The 20,219-nt window shown below is 38.5% G+C and overlaps 3 protein-coding genes across 8 annotated transcripts; 1 reads left to right on the forward strand and 2 right to left on the reverse strand.

Moving 5' to 3' along the window:
• The first annotated feature begins 3,879 nt into the window (after positions 1–3,879).
• Positions 3,880–6,859, forward strand: LOC126611666 (probable WRKY transcription factor 72). Of its 2 annotated transcripts, XM_050280040.1 has the most exons (4): positions 3,880–4,330; positions 4,734–5,249; positions 5,460–5,573; positions 5,848–6,859. In XM_050280040.1, exons 1-4 carry the CDS (start codon positions 4,235–4,237, stop codon positions 6,487–6,489), a joined length of 1,368 nt encoding a protein of 455 aa, XP_050135997.1. In that variant the 5' UTR covers positions 3,880–4,234; the 3' UTR covers positions 6,490–6,859. The 2 variants fall into 2 exon arrangements, with proteins under 2 accessions (XP_050135997.1, XP_050135998.1); XM_050280041.1 differs by lacking the exon at positions 5,460–5,573.
• Positions 6,860–11,174: 4,315 nt separating this feature from the next.
• On the reverse strand, positions 11,175–15,809 carry LOC126611662 (translation factor GUF1 homolog, mitochondrial-like). 5 transcript variants are annotated; one of them, XM_050280036.1, is made up of 12 exons: positions 15,352–15,809; positions 14,102–14,861; positions 13,806–13,962; positions 13,623–13,677; positions 13,271–13,338; positions 13,093–13,197; positions 12,923–12,994; positions 12,631–12,744; positions 12,222–12,362; positions 12,071–12,130; positions 11,800–11,986; positions 11,175–11,647 (listed from the first exon to the last, which is right to left on the reverse strand). In XM_050280036.1, the coding sequence occupies exons 1-11, from the start codon at positions 15,688–15,690 to the stop codon at positions 11,821–11,823; spliced, it is 2,037 nt and encodes a 678-aa protein (XP_050135993.1). In that variant the 5' UTR covers positions 15,691–15,809; the 3' UTR covers positions 11,175–11,647; positions 11,800–11,820. The 5 variants fall into 5 exon arrangements, with proteins under 5 accessions (XP_050135993.1, XP_050135990.1, XP_050135992.1 ...); XM_050280033.1 differs by having other exon boundaries at positions 11,175–11,650; XM_050280035.1 differs by having other exon boundaries at positions 11,175–11,703.
• Positions 15,810–16,642: 833 nt separating this feature from the next.
• Positions 16,643–20,170, reverse strand: LOC126611664 (uncharacterized). Its single transcript, XM_050280038.1, has 4 exons — positions 19,561–20,170; positions 18,954–19,438; positions 17,442–18,042; positions 16,643–17,208 (listed from the first exon to the last, which is right to left on the reverse strand). The coding sequence occupies exons 1-4, from the start codon at positions 19,648–19,650 to the stop codon at positions 16,753–16,755; spliced, it is 1,632 nt and encodes a 543-aa protein (XP_050135995.1). The 5' UTR covers positions 19,651–20,170; the 3' UTR covers positions 16,643–16,752.
• Positions 20,171–20,219: the final 49 nt, after the last annotated feature.

A 20,219-nucleotide genomic window follows, 5' to 3' on the forward strand; every position in this document is an offset into this window, starting at 1 on the left:
TTGGCACTCAAGTAAGAACCCTGTGGATGGTGTATTTGAATTTTGATGAAAACAATTGACAGCCGTATGACCCATTTTATTATATATTTGACATTCAATCACCATAGGGTGCCTGTTTTCAGTATTACCAGACCACAGACTATAACTATTTTGTCTTGAATTCCCAGACTGAAAACCCAACGAAATGCCAGAGTTGAAATGTTTGCCTTGATAACCACCATTTTGCCTATGATTTTTATTTCTGTAAGTTGAACCACTGAATGACTTCTGAGCATAATTTTGTCTTGAACCACCAGAATTTGATCCATTCCCCATGAAACCAAAACCATAAGGATGTGACTCAAAGAATTGTGGGTGCTGTGGTAGTGGTAATTGCTGCTGATGATATTGTGACAATGGAAATTGTTGTTGTTGATACTGAGGCATTGACACTTGTTGTTGTGGGAATTGTTGTTGAATTATACCACCATGAATATGACAATGACTCAAGGGATTAGAACCCGATGCATTAGACGAATTCTGTGTTGTAGATGAACCTTGAGTGTATAAAGCAGCCATGCTTTGAGACAATATATTTAACTCCCCTTCAATCTCCTTTTCAGCACTTAACAATTGAGCTTGAAACTCTTTCAAAGTAATAGTTGATTCCCTGGCAAGAATAATAGTTCGAATTATGGCATACTCCGTTGGCAAACCAGCAAGCCTAACAATTATGACATCATTATCAGAGACAAACTCTCATGCAACAATTAATTGATCTCTTATGTTCTTCAGCCTCAACATATACTTTTCTATGGAATCTTTTCCCTTTTGAATGGTATGCATCTCAGTTTTCAGATGATTAATCCTGGACTAAGACACAGATTCAAACCGATCTACAAGATTTGACCAAGCCTCAAATGCAGTTTTGCAACAAAAAACATACTCAATAGCTTCATTAGAAAGAGTTGCTAATAATAGGCTAAGTAATGCCATATCAATTGATTCCCATTCAACATATTCTTTAGTAAACTCAATTGTGACCCCAGTATCATTGTTTATCACAAATTTTAGTGGACAAACATCAGTACCATCAAAATGACCAAACATTTTATTTTAAGAACTAACTTGAATTGAAAGGCCCATTTAGCAAAATTGTTATCCTTCAGTTTGATTGTGAGCATACCCAAAAGATTCTCAAGTTTAATAGTAGGTGTATACATGATGAAATGTGCAAGAGGACACAAATTGTAATCAACAGAAGAAAATTGCACCCACTCAAATGATAATAAGATGCACTGTTATCTAATTTTCCAGGAAAGATTGATACTTCCTTTCAATTCAAGAAAGATAGACACTTTCTTACAATTCAAGAAAGATTAACACTTTTTGTATATACCCAACAAGATCGTTATTTGCAATGAAGAAAGATTGACACTTCATTACAATTCAAGAAGGATTGATACTTTCTGTAAAATCAAGAAAGACTGACACTTCCTTGAACACTCAAACGCCACAGAACTACTTGAGAAATCATATGAACAATCGAGCAATCAATTTCCAATACCCATATCGCAGAATAGTTAGCAAGAAACAACTACAAAATGCGATCTAATCAAATCTTCCAATTACTAATCGAAAATACCAGGGATAACACCTGATTCAGCAAGCAGCAACATCACCAGATTCACCAACCTCTCGAACCCAATCAGCAACTTCCAGGCAGAGTTGAATGTCATCGCAAACCAGAAATCTTCGATCTTGAATCAATAGAAGAGAGATTGTCAGGATCAGAAATGGCAGTGAGCCTCTTTCGGCGATGATACCATGTTAACTACTCTAAAATTTATGAATACTGAACAAAGAAGAAGAAGCTCTTAGAAAGAATATGAGAAAGTATGAAGTTTTGTATATATTTCCAGATGCCATAAATGGCAGTTTACATTTGGTTTTATAGAGCTGAATTGATGAGCTCAATTACAATAATACCCACTAACAATTCTAGCCAATTTTATCCTTATAACTACCTAACTACACATTCCAACCAATTATATTCTTCATTACTAAGTAACCATGTCATCACTAATGACTATGGTTAATACAATTAGCTAAGTTCGAAATCCTTTAGTCATCTAAACAGTTACTCGATTAAGCACTGAAATTTTACCAAGATTAATTCGACGGTTAAATTTTTTTTTACTTGGTTGATTTTTTACACCGTTGATCTTTGACTGCAAATAACACAGTTCCAATCATCAAGCAAAATTCCAAGATGAAAAGAATAGTCGAGAAAGTAAAAAAAGGTCCGAGTGAGAAGGTTATGTCTTCACTGTGAAAGTTTAGTTATACTTTAAAAATCTTAATTTTAGGAGGTAACAAATGGCCTTCCATTCATGAGAATTTTCCCTTTTGGATAGTTCAAATTTCAAATCATTGAAATTAACCTTGAGATGAAAAGCTCACATGCACGATTGATATTTTTTCCATTCTGAAGGTGTGAAATGGCTCGCACTGCTGAGATGACCTAAAAAGTCTATTATCGTTAGTTAAGAAATCCTTAAATATTTAGAATCCTCTCATAGTCATATATATTCAGCAGATATATAGTGTAGATAGGATCTGATAACAATATAGTTAGTGTGTGCAATAAATACAAGGCCTCAGAGTCATATGTGTACAAACACAATTTGGTTTCAGATAAGCTTCACTATTTGATTGTTTAAGATCAACCATAACGATCGGTTTAATTTTTAATACAACGGTCATCTTATAGTTTCAAAAGATTAATATAATTTTTTTGTTTTAATAAAAATGTGACCAGTTGGTGGTTTAGCCACGTCAGTCTACTCTTCGAGGTGCTGGAAAGACTCACATATGCATTTCAGCATTTCCTTGACCACCATTGTATGATTACCAGCGCTAGAAAATCGAACCTAGAACGTAGTATATGAAACATGGGTCTGAAATTAATATAATATTTTTCGGGGTTAGAGTTTCAAAAGATCACACTCATATAATATTCACTTATATGTCAATTTTCAATGGATGAGATTTGTATGCGTAGACCCAAATATAGTATTCCTGGTACTCAGATCCCCAGATAATAAGTTGAAACAGGTAGGTTTTTAAGCTTAGTTTAACATAATCATTAATTATGCAAGATTAGATGTTAGAAGCTACATGGAATTAAACGGCTTCTCACCTCACAGGAAAGTACTTATATACATATTAGGTATAGGATATGCATGCGATTAATATATTAAGTTTTATTTGATCAAATTTTTGTATATATCTTAAGAACCAATGAAATAAATGTTGTGTCGTTGCAAATCTGATAGCTAGTAAATTAGGCATGGTAGTATGCATCGTGTATATATCTATCAAAATTATGAATATCTCATTATATGACGTCTTTTTGTTAAACACAAATTTTATATCGATAATGTAGTTTGAAATGTTTACTATGGAATATAATATATAACTATTATCGATTTACCAATCTCTCCTGCTGAACAAAGAAAATGTATTGTTACCATTATTATCGATGACTTATCAACCTTAGTTTAAGTTTCCCTAACATATATACAACCCAAATAGGTCAATACAATGGAAATTTAGATGGGTGAAGTCTCAAGTCTCACTTTCGACCAAAAAAAGAAGTCTCAGTCTCCTACCGTGTATGACAAGCGTATTGACTGCTGACAACGAATATATATTAGGTTATAATATATATAGAGGCTACACTCTGCAGCATCAATACTAGAAGGTAGAAGGTCACACGACTCACACCCAAATACTTAAAATTCCTATACCTTGACTCTTTGCCATGTCCATGTGACGTCTCCCTCGTTCGAAGCTTCAAAGACGAACTGTAATACAATCGGTGCCCGCAAATTCAGCTATCTCTTAGCACATTAATTTGTTCATCAACTGTGGAAAATGTTGAAACTTATATTTATTAAATCTTATTGTTAATTAATTTGTTTGTTTAATCTAGAAAAATTCATAAATAAAAAAAAAGGGGTGGCAGAGAGTTGACATTTTATGCGTGCCTGCGTAATGGGGCAAACAGATGATCACTGGATTTCAAATTTGTTTTTATACCAAGTCTGAAATTTATGGCTTAACCCCATCTGTCATTTGCCCCACATATTTATGATTAAGTCATTTCATTTGCCACAGGCCCACTGATATATAAGGAAAGATATTTCGTCAATATTATTAGAGCAAACCCTGATCTGCTAATTATAAAGCAATGAGAATGCCAAACTCCAACAGCAGATCATCTGCAGAAAAGAAAGTTGATCAATCTGTTGGATATCAGGAGGTTCACAGGCGGGTTTTAAGAAAGGTAATTAAAATTCAAGTATATAATTATACATACTTCTCTGTGTTGCAAATTAATGATGTTTTCGATTAATTTCTGTATATATGTTCTCTCATAATTAAGATCATGAGCTGACCTAGCTAGATCATGGTTTAATTAGGTTTGTGTTGAACGTGATCATCATTTTCTACGAAAATTCTACTCTTTAGAATAAAATCTGTCTTTTATTTTTAGTTTTCTTGATATTTTATATTTTATGTATCAGTTTCTGATCATCTCAGCTACTGTTCATAGTATTGTTACTAATTTCTAATTAAATTTAACTTTGCTGCAGTCTTAGTTTCTTCAATTTAATTTGTATATATTCATTATTCTTGATATCCAGTCAACTGATTTTTTCATTGTGTTTTATTTATGATCAATATAGGGGAGTGAACTGGATGATGCCAAAGCTGAAATGGGAGAGGTGCGAGAAGAAAACGCTAGGTTAAAAATGACGTTAAATCATATACAGAAGGATTACCAGTCTCTCCAGCTGCGGTTTTTCGACATCCTCAGACAAGAGGCTTCCAAAAACGCTGTAAATGTTGCCGGTGATCGAATAATCGAAGAACCAGAGCAGCTCTTGTCTCTTTGTCTTGGAAGAAGTCCAAGGGAGCCTACAAGTGATCGTGAAACTACTACCAGCAGCAACTTCACAAAACTAGTACAGGTTGATGATGGTGAAGATAACTTGAAGGCCAATCTTACTCTTGGATTAGGTTCTAATGAGACTAGTTTGGAGGAACCTAATAAGGATCGTGCAGAAGCTGGAAGTGGAGACGCAACGTCTCCATTGAGTAAGACGCCGAAGACGATGAGAAATGAAGACGGTGAACCTCCAACGCAGGTCAATGCAAAACGAGCTAGGGTTTCTGTGAGAACTAGATGTGATACCCCAACGGTATATAATTTCTTCGATTCTTCTTACTTAACTATATCATATTGTTAAAATGATTTAGGCCTTTTACTATTACAAAAAATATTATACTGCATACATAAGTTCTACCAGTTGGTTAGAGTAGTGTGCATGCTTCCCATAGATTATATAATTTGGAACAAGTCTTATAAGAAATACAATATCTAATAGATATATTTACTTGATTTCCCATAGATGAATGATGGTTGCCAATGGAGAAAATATGGACAGAAGATTTCAAAAGGAAATCCATGCCCACGAGCGTACTATCGGTGCACAGTTGCACCAGCATGCCCTGTGAGAAAGCAGGTGCGCAGATTTAGTGATCTTCGTTATGAAATAAATTTTTTGCAAACATGAGCTGTCCAAACAGGTTCTTAATTCGTAGATTAGGTTTGCATTTTTTATTTTTTGATACAAGCGATATTGGGGAGCCAGATGCTTCAAACACAGTCTTAAGTGTAGAGGGCCAAAACGCTCTTAATTACTTGAGCTTCATACCCCTTACGTAGCCTTTAGCAGTGGTACCAAACTTTTTTTGAAATATTAGCTAATATGTTACTCCTCCTGTAAATGATGTCAGGTGCAAAGATGCTATGAGGATATGTCTATCTTAATCACCACCTATGAAGGAACTCACAACCACCCGCTTCCATTCACAGCCACTTACTTGGCTTCCACCACCTCTGCCGCGGCTTCCATGCTATTGTCCGGCTCTTGTACATCTCACCCGGGTTTCAGTACCACATCCACCCTACTCAATGGATCAGAATTTAGTGCCTTCGATAACACAAGAACACAACTCTACATGCCCAAATCTTCCCAACCTTTGCTCCCCACAATCACTCTCGACCTCACTGCCTCTCCACCCTCTTCTAGCACATTTCCTTCAAGTCTAAGCTTTTGTTCCCCATCAGATTCCAACATATTCCCCACAAGTTGGGACAATGGATACCTCAAACATGGCTTGCACCAGTTCGACAAAGCTCAAGTTGGATCCTTCAATCTTGGAAAGCCATCGCAAGAGTATTTCCACCAAAATTATGCAGAAATTATCCACCAAGCTTCTTCCCAGGTGTCCTTGACAGAATCATTAACCAAGGCAATCACGTCCAACCCGAATTTCAAGTCGGTAATTGCATTAGCACTTTCATCTATGGTCGGAAGTGGAGGTGGTGCCACTCATAGGAACCAAGGCGAGAGTGGCGAAAGAATCAACACTTGAAGTGGGGTAAAGCTGCTCTTCAGTTTACTTCTCAAAAGTGAAACTTGATGCTTCTGCACCTTCGACTACCATTTCCATGAGTACATCTACCTCTACAATCAGGGATAGAAAATTTCTAAATTTTTCCTTTTTGCTGCTGGAGAGTCGCAGATGTGTTGACAAACTATCAATCTTGACCATTGATCAAGTAAACTCTTGTTCAATTGCATGGTTCAGATTGACAGTCGAGCAACACAATACGCCTCCAAAAACATAATCCGCATTTGTTGTAATGAATATTTGAGTGTTGCAAAACATAAAGGGCAAACGACCTACGGAATAAAAGGCATATGTATATGCTATTAAGAAAACTGTTTAATTGAAAAAATAATTAGAGTACATCATTGGTTTATATAGAGCTATACATTTGCCAACTAGGCACAACAATCCTATCTGTCCTACAACTAATTACAAGGAAATTACAACAGAAAATCAAGATAAACTATCCTTAATAGGCCCCCTCAAACTGAACGTAGGCAACCGAAGTGAGAGTTTGTCTCGAAGAAGTAAAAACCGAGAAGTGGACAGAGATTTTGTACAAATATCCGCAATTTGGTCCTGTGAACACACAAACTGAACAATGACAGCATTGGAAAGAACATTTTCCCGGATATTGTGATAGTCAATCTCTACATGTTTTGTCTGGGCATGAAATAAGGGATTCTTAGCTAAGGAGATCGCCGAAATGTTATCACACCACAATGTAGGAGAACATGATAGAGAGACACCAACATCAACAAGTAACTTGCAAAGCCATGTAATTTCAGCAGCGGTGTTTGCTAAGGAGCAATACTCTGCTTCAGTGGAGGAACGAGCCACGGTTGGTTGCTTTTTAGCACTCCAACTAATGAGAGAGTTGCCCAGAAAAATGCAATAACCACCTGTAGATCTTCTATCCAGTGGACACCCCGCCCAATCTGCATCGGAGAAGGCATTAACAGTGAGAGAACCTGAGGTTTTTGGAAACCAGAGGCCAAGCTCAAGTGTGCCTTTCAGATAGCGCAATATGCGTTTGACTGCCTGGAAATGTGATTGTCTTGGTTGGTGCATAAATTGACAAACCAAGTTAACAACAAAAGAAAGATCAGGTCGGGACCAAGTAAGATACTGCAGGCCACCTACAATAGATCTGTATTCTTCTGAATTAGAGAGCAAGGGAGAAGAGTGATCCAGCTTAGATGTACTAAGAGGTGTAGCACATGGTTTTGCACCTACCATGTTGGTCTTGGTAAGCAGATCAAGAATATATTTAGTTTGAGAGATAAAGATTCCAGAAGATGACCTGTGAACCTTAATACCAAGAAAAAAAATGTAGGGGACCTAGATCTTTGATTAGAAAAAGAGCATTGAGTTGAGCTATTGTATCCTTGCAGGCTTGGGAAGATGGACCTGTGACTAAAATGTCATCCACATATACAAGGATAAACACCAGAGAAGGATATGTCTTGACAAAGAGTGAGTGATCATTCTGTGAACCACAAAATCCCATAGATTGAAGTGCACCATGAAGCTTCTCATACCAAGCACGAGGAGCTTGTTTGAGGCCATAAAGACTCTTATGTAACTTGTAAACATGATTCGGCTTAGTAGGATCTTGAAAACTAGAGGGTTGCTGCATGAATACAGATTCAGAAAGGCATTACTGACATCTAGCTGGTTTAGAAACCAGTCATACTGAGAAGCAAGAGTGAGAAGAAGCCATATAGTAACTGGTTTAGCAACAAGACTGAAGGTTTCTATGTAGTCTAAACCTTCCTGTTGATGGAAACCTTTAGCTACCAATCGTGCTTTATAGCGGTCAATAGTGCCATCAGCTTCCTTTTAATGCGAAAAACCCATTTACATTCAACAAGAGTTTGAGATGGATAAGGAGGAACAAGAGACCAAGTATTGGTATTGACCAAAGCATTGAATTCCTCCTGTATGGCCTGTCTCCAATGAGAATGTTTTGAGGCTTGGAGATAAGTGGTTGGAAGAAAATCAGGAGATATGTGAGAAGGAAGAAGGTGTTTAGTGGCTGAATAAGCCTTAGGCTTAAAAATACCTGATTTGGATCGGGTTTGCATAGGGTGAGTGGGCCGAGGTGGTAATGGTTGTATAGGTGAAGAATGAGGAGAGATGGAAGTGGGAGAGGTGGGAGAGGTGGGTGGGGAAGGTGAGGCAACAGGGTGTATAAGTGGGGAATGAGTAGTAGGTGTAGGGAGTTTGGTAAAGATAAGAGTGGAAGGGATTGAAGATGAAGGGGTAGGAGGTGATTTTATGAAAGATAAATCTTGAGATACTTGATGAAATGGAAAAGTCAATTCATCAAATATGACATGTCTCGAGATATAGACCTTGTGGGATTGAATATCAAGACACCTATAGCCCTTATGATTGAGACTATAGCCAAGAAAGACACAGGGCTTACTTTTAGGCTCAAGTTTGGAAGCTACATATGGTTGTAACCAAGGAAAACACCTGCACCCAAACATTTTTAGTGTTGTATAATATGGAGACTTGTTGAACAAATTTTCCTAAGGACAGGATCGAGACATGGTAGGCAATCTGTTGATAAGATACACTGATGTAGAGAATGCTTCAACCCAGTAAATATAGGGAACATGAGAGGCAGCTAAAAGTGTTCGAGCAGTTTCCACTATGTGTCGGATTACGTTCCACACAACCATTTTGCTCTGGTGTGTGAGGGCAAGATAGTTGATGATGAATACCATGATCCTTAAGATATTGAGTAAACATAAAATTGACAAATTCACCTCCAGAATCAGATCTCAGTGTAACAACATTAGTATGTAACAAAGATTCAGCAAGGACTTTGAATTCAACAAATGTCTTGAACACCTCAAATTTACATTTGAGAGGAAAGAGCCAACAATAACGAGTGAAGTCATCCACTATAAGGAGATAATATCTATAACCAGATACAGAGAGAAGTGGAGCTGGACCCCAAACATCGGCGTGCAAAAGTTCCAAGGGTCTAGTTGTAACACTCGATACAGATACAAAAGGCAATTTGGAACTTTTACCCATTGCACAATTTGAGCATAAAGTCTTATTCATACTAGTAGAAACATGAATACTAAACTTAGAGACAAGTTTATTTAAGATTTTGAAAGAAGGATGGCCCAATCTTTGATGCCAAGCCTCTGAAGAAGCTTTAATAGTAGCTGCATAAAGCTTGTGGGAACCAGCATTGACAGGAGCAGATAATTGATAAAATCCATTTTGCACAGGGCCTTTAAAAAGCGTCCTCGCCGAAGTAAGATCCTTCACAATGAAGTGAAAAGGATAGAGGTGAATGGAACACCAATTATCAATTGTAAATTGATTGGCAGAGAGTAAATCTTGCTTTAAATCAGGAACATGTAACATATTATTCAAAGCAAAACGATGAGAATGAGTATGTATATACGAAGAGCCGGAATGAGAGATAGGCAAACCTTTGCTGTCACCAATATAGACTTGTTCAAGGCCTGTGTAAGGTTCAGGATTTTGAAGATTGGCTAAGGAACTTGTCATGTGGGAACTTGCTCCGGAGTCAATAAGCCATGAAGTAGAGCCATGCTGAGAAGTGTTAGCACACATAGCAGCCTGAGAATTTCGGTTACCAAACTGAGGATTCAGACGATGTGGACATTCAAAAGCTTCATGATCATACTGGCGACATATTTGACAGATGAGTCATTTGCCAAAAGAGTTGAAACCTGAGCGACCTCCACAATGACGTCGTTGATTAGTGCGATTGTTACCACGATAGCCAGAGAAATTGTTCTTGGTCTGTGAAGATCTAGGATTTGATTGATTGCGATCTTGAGAACGTCCTTGATACTGGTTGAAATTAGAGGAATTGTGAGCAAGAAAGGCTGGAGATCCAGAATTGGAGGTCGGTGTAGGCAGAAGACCAGGAGATAAGCCAAGATTCGAAGAAAAAGCCTGAAAAATACCAAGAGATGTAGTGGCTTTCTTGCGATTCACCAGTTGAATTTCTTTGCTAAAAAACAAGCCCTGAAGTTAGTCAATTGTTGTAGAACTGAGACGAAATTGAATCGCATCAACGAAAGAATCATACTCAGGCGGCAGACCATGAAGCGTGACAGAGCTGAGGTCAGAATCCTTAACCGGAGCTCCGGCGCTGGCAAGAGCATCAGCAATTTCCTCAATTTGCTGAAGAAAGGAGGCAACAGTATATGGAATCAAAGATTTAGAGAGAGTTGAGTTGATCCAGATAAGAATTTTTGATCATTCTCATACCAAGCAATGTACTCAAGATTCCAGATTTGATTTCTAGAGGCATCGTGAAGAACTTTCGGCGGAGCTTCGATCGAGCCATCAACAATTCTAGTGAGATTATAGCGGCGAAAAATCGGAGCAAACAATGCACTCCACATGAGATAATTGGTGGTAGTAAGCTTGATTGGAACCATGGAGCCAATGTTCTGAATCGTAATTGAAGCTGTAGAAGCGGTGCCAGAGGAATTAGGGCACGAAGTTGTCACCGGAATTGGATGAACAGGTGTTGCAGAATCAGAGGAGGGAGAAGCAGCAGACGCCATTGCTGGAAATTAGGGTTTCAGAGAGAAGAGGGATGGAAGCGTAAGAGGGAAGACTCAAGGGAGAGGAGGATTGAGAAGAATTGGAGTCGGTCGTCAGACAAAGGCGAAAGATACCATATTAAGAAAACTGTGAAAAAATAATTAGAGTACATCATTGGTTTATATAGAGCTATACATTTGCCAACTAGGCACAACAATCCTATCTGTCCTACAACTAATTACAAGGAAATTACAACAGAAAATCAAGATAAACTATCCTTTTAATATATGCATCGCAAGATCAGAATTGAACTCCATAAATTCAGAAATTTCCATTCCGAGAGGGTTCCTTTTAAAAATAAGCTTTCAACTCCCACCAAAAAACCACAAAGTCATTGTTATTTGATCAGCATCTATACCATTAATGTATTACAACTCAATTCTGCGCGATCCGTTAGAAGGACAAAACGATCGCAAAAGTGATATTTTCTCTACATTGAACCTTCCGTAAATCATGAGACGTCCCCCTTGAGACGGCCATCTTCCCTAGTTATTTCTTCATTGTGGAGGTTAGCAAAACAATCGTTCTTCTGACCACCAAAACAAGAAGGGGCGGATTAGCCACTTAGCGGTCGAAGTGTCGCTGTGCAAGTGCAACCAATAAATTTGACAATATACTAATGGCAAAGGAGCATGAAAGGAGAAATGGTAATTACCAATTAGGCGGTTACAGACATACACTATTATTTTGGATTTGTTTCTATGAACTCTTTAGTAGATCATGAAATGCCTCCTGAGGTATATCAACAGAACCGACACGCTTCATTCGTTTCTTCCCTTCCTTTTGCTTTTCTAACAGCTTCTTCTTTCGACTAACATCTCCACCATAACACTTGGCAAGAACATTTTTTCTCATAGCAGAAATCCTACAAAAACACACAGAGAAGTTTAGGTGAACGGTAATTGTTTCAAGATGTACAACATGACAAACAAAAATTTCAAGTACTTACGTCTCTCTTGCAATAATCTTCGAGCCAATTGCAGCTTGTACTGTTATCTCAAACATTTGCCTGCTCCGAATCAAGACTTTGAGTTGCTTAAGAATCGAACAAAAAATTATTCAGAAATTACCATTTAGTATAGTCTATTAGATAAACAGACCTGTCTATGTGTTTCTTCAGCTTCTCCACCAGTTCTCGACCAACGCGTTGCGCCTTCAAGTTATGAACAATTGTTGCCATTGCATCAACCGGTTGTCCATTCAAAAGGATATCAAGTTTGACCATATCAGATTGTTGGTACCTATATTTTACATTCAACGAAAAATTTGCATCAGTAAATATAAAATAAAATGAAAAAACAACAGTCGTCTCGTCTATACACCTAATGAGTCATGAATTAAACAAAGGCAGGCAAGCATAAGGCTTAAAATAAATTATAACAATATAATGCAAATTGCTCTGGTTTGTTCTTTGAGTTTAAATCATCAGGAGCAAGACTTGATCCTACCAAGCTTTTACGCTAGGAGGATCAACAAAATAGAGAAAGAGAGGCGTGGGCTGAAACTTACTCTGCATCCTCGTAATCAAATGATGCATATCCTGATGTAATACTCTTCAATTCATTGTAAAAGTCGACAACAATTTCCCTTAGAGGCAAGCGATATTTCATAAAGACTCGTAGACTGCATGCATCAAACTACACAGAATCAGCATCTCAATTAGAGATGAGTTCAGAACATCATTGCGAAAACACAAATCCACTTTAACAAAATATGAGTGGTGAAGTAAACGTGATGCTTGAAGGTGAAACCCCTCCAAAACAATAGGGCCAATTTGGCCCAATGATTATTGAAGAATTACCTGTCTATGAACGAATACTCCAACTGCTCCCCTCTCCGCTCAGAGCAAAGGGTGATGACAGGCCCCACATACCTTCAATTAGAGAACAAATTACTTATGGAGTCTGGATGAATAAATACCTCTCAGTGTTGAGAGGGGAAAAAACATGCTAAGGGTGCGCGAGAGCTTACTCACTAGGAATAATGATGGTAGCTAGAACTGTAGGTTCCCAACAAGCTGTTACTCGTTGCTTGGGGTTCGAGGGCAATGTGGCAGGATTCTGAACTTCTAGTTTGCTAGACCAGAACCAACATTATTTGGTAAACCATATAAGAAGACAATCTTACAAGAATAACATTAAATACATACCTTCCATCAGAATACTCAAAAATATAAGGAACAGTTGGAATGGTAGAAATAACACAAGCTCCATGCTCCTATTATCCATAAAAGAGACATGAATTCTTATTTTGTCAATCACTATAGGAAAATTGTGAAACAAGCAAATCACAAAGTAATGACGATTCCCTTTTTCCTGACAAAATTATTAGCATAAAAAATTAATATATTTTCCATTCTGATGAACTAAGAAAAGTATCTTGTGGTTTTGTTTTGTTTTTCCCACAAATAAAGGCAAAAAAAATTTATATTGTTCTCGCACACAACTGATACCTCCATTAAGAAAAATTCTATAACATATTCCAGAAACTACAACCTTTACCTGTTCAAGACGCTGGTGAAAAACATCCATGTGGAGTAATCCTAAGAAACCACACCTGTAGATGGACACAGTAAGTATAACATGTCTACTTCATATGAAACTTATTGAATATAAAGCTGTGGTAGAAGCCAAATCCTTAATTTTGAAGTTAAAAAGAAAAGGTATTAGTAGTAAATACCATACCTAAAACCCATACCTAGTGCTGTGCTACTCTCCTTGACAACAGCCACACTGGCATCATTGCAGGTCAGTCTCTCAATTGCATGGTTGAGTGCTTCAAAATCAGATCCATCAGCAGGGTAAACACCAGAGAATACCATATGTTTTGCAGCCTTGAACCCTACAAGTTGACCACCATCAGTGACAATAAAAGTAAGCTAGGTCTTGACATTCCTTCTGGAGCTACTATTTCTTCCGTTAAAGGAGATTCAGGAAATAAAACTACCTACTGGTGCAGCAAAAGAATGTGATGCATTTACCTGGAAGGGGCTCAACAATTGTTCGATTATGATATAGTGTGTCTCCAATTCGTGCCTCTTTGGTCGAGCGCATGCCAGTAACAACATACCCCACTTGTCCAGTATGAAGAACTCCTGTAGGAGTTAGCTCAGGATGCAAGAACCCGACATCCAAAATTTCATAACCTTGGCCAGTTGCGACAGATAAAATTTTGTCCCCCTTGCGCAGCATGCCATCAACAACTGCAACATGGCATATAACTCCTTTATATTCATCGTAGTATGAATCCAGTAAAAGCATACGTAAAGGTGAACCACTCTTCCCAGGAGGCGGTGGAATGCGTTCTATGACTGCAGGAAGGACTTGCTCAAGACCCTGGCCTGTTTTGGCTGATGTTAAAAGAGCATCACTGGCGTCAAGATCAAACATTGATTTTAGTTGAGCTTTAACACGATCAGGATCAGCAGTTGGCTGGTCGATCTTGTTAATAACAGGTATTATCGCCAGGTTAGATTCATAGGCAAGATAGAAGTTTGCAACAGTTTGTGCTTGAACACCCTGTGCAGCATCAACAACCAAAAGGGCACCCTGGCAAGCAGCTAGAGATCTTGATACTTCATAGCTAAAATCCACATGACCAGGCGTGTCAATCAGATTCAACAAAAAGCTCTGTTCTTTTTGGTCTCCATTGTTGTCGTTCGCACCGTTAAGATTCTGCTTGTGGTTGTAGAACATGGTAGCTGTCTGTGCCTTAACAGTAATTCCCCTTTCTCTCTCCACCTAATAAACCCCAAATCAGAATGACTGCCATATAAACTAGAAACAACAATATAAACAATTTTCCACAACAAAAATCAGCAAGCTGAGCTATAAACCAAAATTAACTGCAAATGCACCTTGTTCCTGAACTACGGAAATGACATGAGCTTCAATGCAACCAAATGGATGAATGAACAAATAAAAACACTAACTTTATGCACAAAAATTGCAAGTAAACAAAACTAACATGCTCATAGAGGCAGAAAACCAATCCCATCTACCAAACTCTCTCTCTCTCTCCCCCCCCCCCCCCCCCCCGGGGAACTATGAAAAGAGCTTCAAATGCAACCAAAAAGATGAACTTTATGCATAAAAATGGAAATTAAACCATACTATCCTCCTCATTGAGCCAAAAAAGCAATCCCATGAACCAAAAAACATTCCAAAGAAAACCCATCTCTCACTTTCTCTCTCCTCATTCTCTCTCTCTCTAAAGAGATTGGTATTCTACCTGCAATTTGTCGAGGTACTGGGGCTGGCCATGGCCTCTCTTGATAGTCCCGGTGAGCTCCAAAAGCCTGTCGGCGAGAGTAGACTTGCCGTGATCTATATGCGCGATTATCGAGAAGTTCCGAATCCTCTCCGTCGGATACTGGCTCAAATCTACGCCGTTCTCTTTGCTGTTTTGGCGAGAGTGGGAGCAAAATCCATGGTTCTGTCCGAAACGGCAGTAACCGAAGTCGTTTCGAAGTGGGTTACTTCTGTAAATTCTGGAGAGCGAGTTGTTCTGCAGAAAAGACGAGTACTTGGAGGGTTTTAGGGTTTTGGAAGCTCTTCTGAGAAAACCCATTTGGGAGTTTAAGGAGCAGAGAGACGACGAGTGCTATCAGCTGCGGAGGTAAAATTCTGAAGTTTCCGTTGACGAGAAAATGAGAGCGTTAACGACGACGTTGTGAGTTGGATTGAGTGGGTTGGGTCAGTTAGGTTGAATTTGGCTGATTGGGCACTACGTTTGGATAAGGAAAATAAACTTGAAATTTGGATAAAAATCAGAATTTATAAATCTCAATGCACCAATTTTCTTGTTTAGATTCAGACGCATAGAACTTTAGAATTTTAGTGTGGAAAAAAAAAAAACTTGGAATTTGAGACCTCCAATTCCCAAGTTTAAATTTCATGTAAATATGTGTCATTTCCTAATTTTTATGATTGATAGTGTAAAAATAACTTTGTATTTAATTTCATTATTCTTTTAGGTTAACCAAATAAGAAAATTCACAAATTCTAGAAAATAAAATATCGTCATTTTAAATTTTTTTAGTAATCTTCAATTTCTTCATCTAAACATAGTGGTTACTGTATGTAATTAGGTTAGTTAGTTAGAGCAATATGTTTGCTCTCTTGCACTCAAGTTTGAGTATAGGGATTGTGATTCATTCCGGATCTTTGTGTCCAGATCCTGCAGGCCGAGAGATTTGGACTACTCAATTTTAATTTTATGGTCCCTATTAGCCTGGCTTCTTTTGCATTACTGGGCATGAGTGGTTTACTTGCCAAATTGTCAGTTTTTTTTATTTTTTTTTATTTTTAATTTTTAAATTTCATTAGTCTATCTCACTGGTTCACTTCACAAAAACTCAAAATATTTAACGATCTCGGATCTCTCTCTCTATCTTTCTCTTTTAAACGGTCCAGATTTCTAGATCCACGAGCTCCGAACACAAAGATCTGGAGTGGATCTCATTCCTGAATATAGTTTTTCCGTACATAACAATAGATTAGGTTATTGGGAATATTCACAATTGAGTGGCTAATGCTTGTATTGCTAATGCATGCTCTGCATCTTGTGTTATTACAGAATTTCACCTAAGGGCAAAGATTCATATTACACAGTGTGGGAAACTGGTAGCAACTAAACACAGAAGGCAAAGAGCGTAGTTCCAGCGGTGTAATTCGGGTTAACGAATCCATTGAAGACCTTGTATCCATTTCCAAGGTAAATGCATCCGTCGCTCACCGAAATGCCGCCATATACAGTAGCCCCGGTATCATATGTCCACAAGATTTTCCCGGTCTTAGCGTTCATCGCGTATATCGGTCCTAGTCGATGAGTAGACCCTCCAAAAACAACGCCATTAGCCACAGTGACAGCGGCTGGGGCAGTAGCATCATTAGCATTCGCCGTGGACCATAGGATATTGCCGCTGCGAGCCTCCATTGCCACCCATCCACCAGCAATTGTAGTGTTCTGGGATGGTTTGAGAGTGAAGTTCTTGTGCTGGCTGTTGGCTATGTTTGTGTAGACCCTCTTTTCGTCCGTGGCCGCACCCCACATTGCTCCTCCTCCTAGTCCTCCTGGTCCAGCTTCCTAAATCACAGCATTTTGTTCAGCTAATGCTTTCTGTAAGTGCATTTAGAATAGCTACTAGCGATTTCAGATAACCAAAATGCTTCTGACAACGTTTGACATAAGAAATTTAAAGTGATTATGAGTAAGCCAGCTAAGAAATTTAAAGTGATTATGAGTAAGCCAGCTAGGAAAGCATATTAACAGAAGTGCTTTCAAGAGGAGCATTTACAAACTGCAGCTAGCAAACTTACCGTAGACCATACTATGCTGCCAGTATCGCGATCCAAAGCCCAAGCAAACCCGCTTTTCTGAACAGCAACAACAAGGTCCCTCCTAGCCCCATTGATATAAGTAGTTAACATCATTGGTGCTTCACCAAAATCTGCATCCGGACTAGGACCAGGTGGGCACCGTGGATCCAAATGTCTATGGCAGGCTCCAAACCATATATCATAGCCTCCTAGCTGCTTATACCATTTGATTTTCCCAGTGTCCAAATCAAGAGCTACCATGGATTCGGAGTGGTTTTCGGGCTCAATGCAGGCCTCTGGATGAGAAGGTAATGTCTGATTGTTTTCCTTCTCCTGGCATTCAATTATCCGCGGAGGAGCTGAGTAAAGGTTCGATGTGGCAACGAAGACGAGGTTCCGAGGGACATCAATGGAAGGGCTGCTTCCCCATATTGCTGCTCCTGCATACTCATTAAACTTGCCGAAATTGTCAGGCAACATGAAGGTCTGCCACAGGATTTTGCCCGTTCGGACGTCTAATTTCGATACGCTCCCACGAAACGTACAGCATTGTTCGATGGTGAGTCCTTCTTCTAGTGACGATGTTCCAACATAGTAACCCCTACAAGAAATTGAAATGTGGTGCCATAAAATTACATTAATACAACTCTTTGTGATTTAAAGATTGATTAATTACAATGCAGATTACATTTTTTCTAGCAGAGTACATGTGATGAGAATTAAAATTACAAAAAATTAGGGACGGTGCTATCCACATACCATTTTTTACTTTCTACACGTTCTCTTAATTTTCTGTCGTCGGATCAAATAAAATGAAGAATATTAAATGACTAAAATTAACAAAAAGTGTGAGAAAAAAACAAAAAGATGTGTGGACAGCACCACTGAAATTAATGTTTTCTTGATAGGATTAAAACATTGCCATAAAACTAAAAAAAAATTCGGAAGTCCAGTTGCCAACAAGTCTTAACATATTTGTATTGTTGATTAACATATGCAGAAACTACAGGTGAATAAAAAAAGACTTGGATTATTAAAAATTGACATATTACTTATCTCAAGTAGGCATAAAAAATTGTTATACTTCTATCCTAGCAGAAGAAAAATAGCCAAGAAGCACATGGTATTGCTTATCTTGTTCCTAACTTCTTGTTTCCAAGTAACACCATTGACTGACTCACAAGTTATTAATATTATAATGAGTATGAGGGAGACTTTGGAATTGGAGGGGAAATCCATGCGAGCTAGGTTTACGACTCGTATTCAGGATAAGGAAGTGCTTCTATTCGTAAGTATTTTCTCGTTAGAGACGTTTTTGTTAGAAACATACACACACAGAAAAAAGAAGTAAAAGTTCAAGTTATTTTCCAATTTTAATGCGTTTATAGTTCCTAAGCAGTTTACTAGAAGCATTTTTGGTTATGTAAAAGTATTTTTAATCATTCTAAAAGTACTGACAAACGAGTAGAAAACTAATGAAAAAAATAGTAAGGTAGATTAAGCTTGACTAACCCTTTGTAATAGGTTCCAGACATGGTGATGAAAGCTCTGGTGTGGTTGTCAAGCCTGGTAGACCAGACAAGCTTCCCGTTCGACCTTTTGACAGCAATAACAAAAGCAGGTCCATAGATTCCACAAATGAGCAGATCGCCGGCGACAGTTGGGGTCGATCTTGTTACTGTAGAGTTGACATTGAGTATGAAACCGGTGTTGTTAAAGCCAGTCAGCTTCTGCACATTCTTCTTCCAAACAAGGGATCCGTCGGAGGCCTTAACAGCGTAGAGGTATCCATTCCAGCTGGGGAAGTAGAGTGTGCCGTCGAAAATGACTGGTGTTACAGTTATGTCACCACCTGCATAGAATTTCCACTTCAAACTGAGATTGGAAACTGTCACAGGGCTTATCTTCTTCTCCCTGTTGGCATATCTTCGGTTGTACAAGTCTCCGCCGTGATTTAGCCAATCTTGGGCATCCTTTTTTTTCTGTGCAGAACCCCACTGTAAACCAAAACCATCAAGTTGTGAAAACCACTTAGAGAGAGAGAGAGAGAGAGAGAGAGAGAGAGAGAGAGAGAGAGAGAGAGAGAGAGAGAGAGAGAGAGAGAGAGAGAGGAGCTTACAATGTTAAAACCTGCACTTGGTGTTATGACTAGACAAAACATACACAGAGAAAGGAGAAAAGGACCATTGGAGAGTTCTGCAGGCGCCATGGAAGTGAAAGCTTGAAGTGCTCTCACACAAAATGCAGAGAAGCTTTGCCTTTTTACTATTTATATGGTCAATCTTTGAATTCATGCCAATTGTAACATTTTATTAATCATTAGTCGTACAGATTACTGAATCAAATGGAAAAAAAATGTCCATCCCATATCTGCAAGTGCATTGGCAAGTTCTACTTTGCTGTGTTCTCAAATGTGTGCCCATGAATTTTATAAAAATGATCAGCATTGGAGCCTCGCGGATTTGTGGATCCAGCAAATAAAACACCATTAGCCACTTTCACTGGTCCAGGAGAAGTTGCATTGCTCGGATAGGCAGTTGACCATAGAATTTTACCACCGCCAGGAGCCATTGTCACCCATCCACCACCAGTAAAACCACCGGTTGTTACGGTGTTGGTTGGCTTTAGAGTGAAGTTTTTTAAATCAGAGTTTGCAATGTTGGCGTAGACCCTACTCTTGTCAGTGGCTGCTCCCCCTGTTCCTTATCCGCGGACGCCACCAGGTCTGACTTCCTGCATATCATATCGTGTAGCTCCTTATTGAGTTAATTTATCAAA

This window comes from Malus sylvestris, chromosome 17 (assembly GCF_916048215.2).
Source record: "Malus sylvestris chromosome 17, drMalSylv7.2, whole genome shotgun sequence".
Lineage (NCBI taxonomy): Eukaryota > Viridiplantae > Streptophyta > Magnoliopsida > Rosales > Rosaceae > Malus > Malus sylvestris.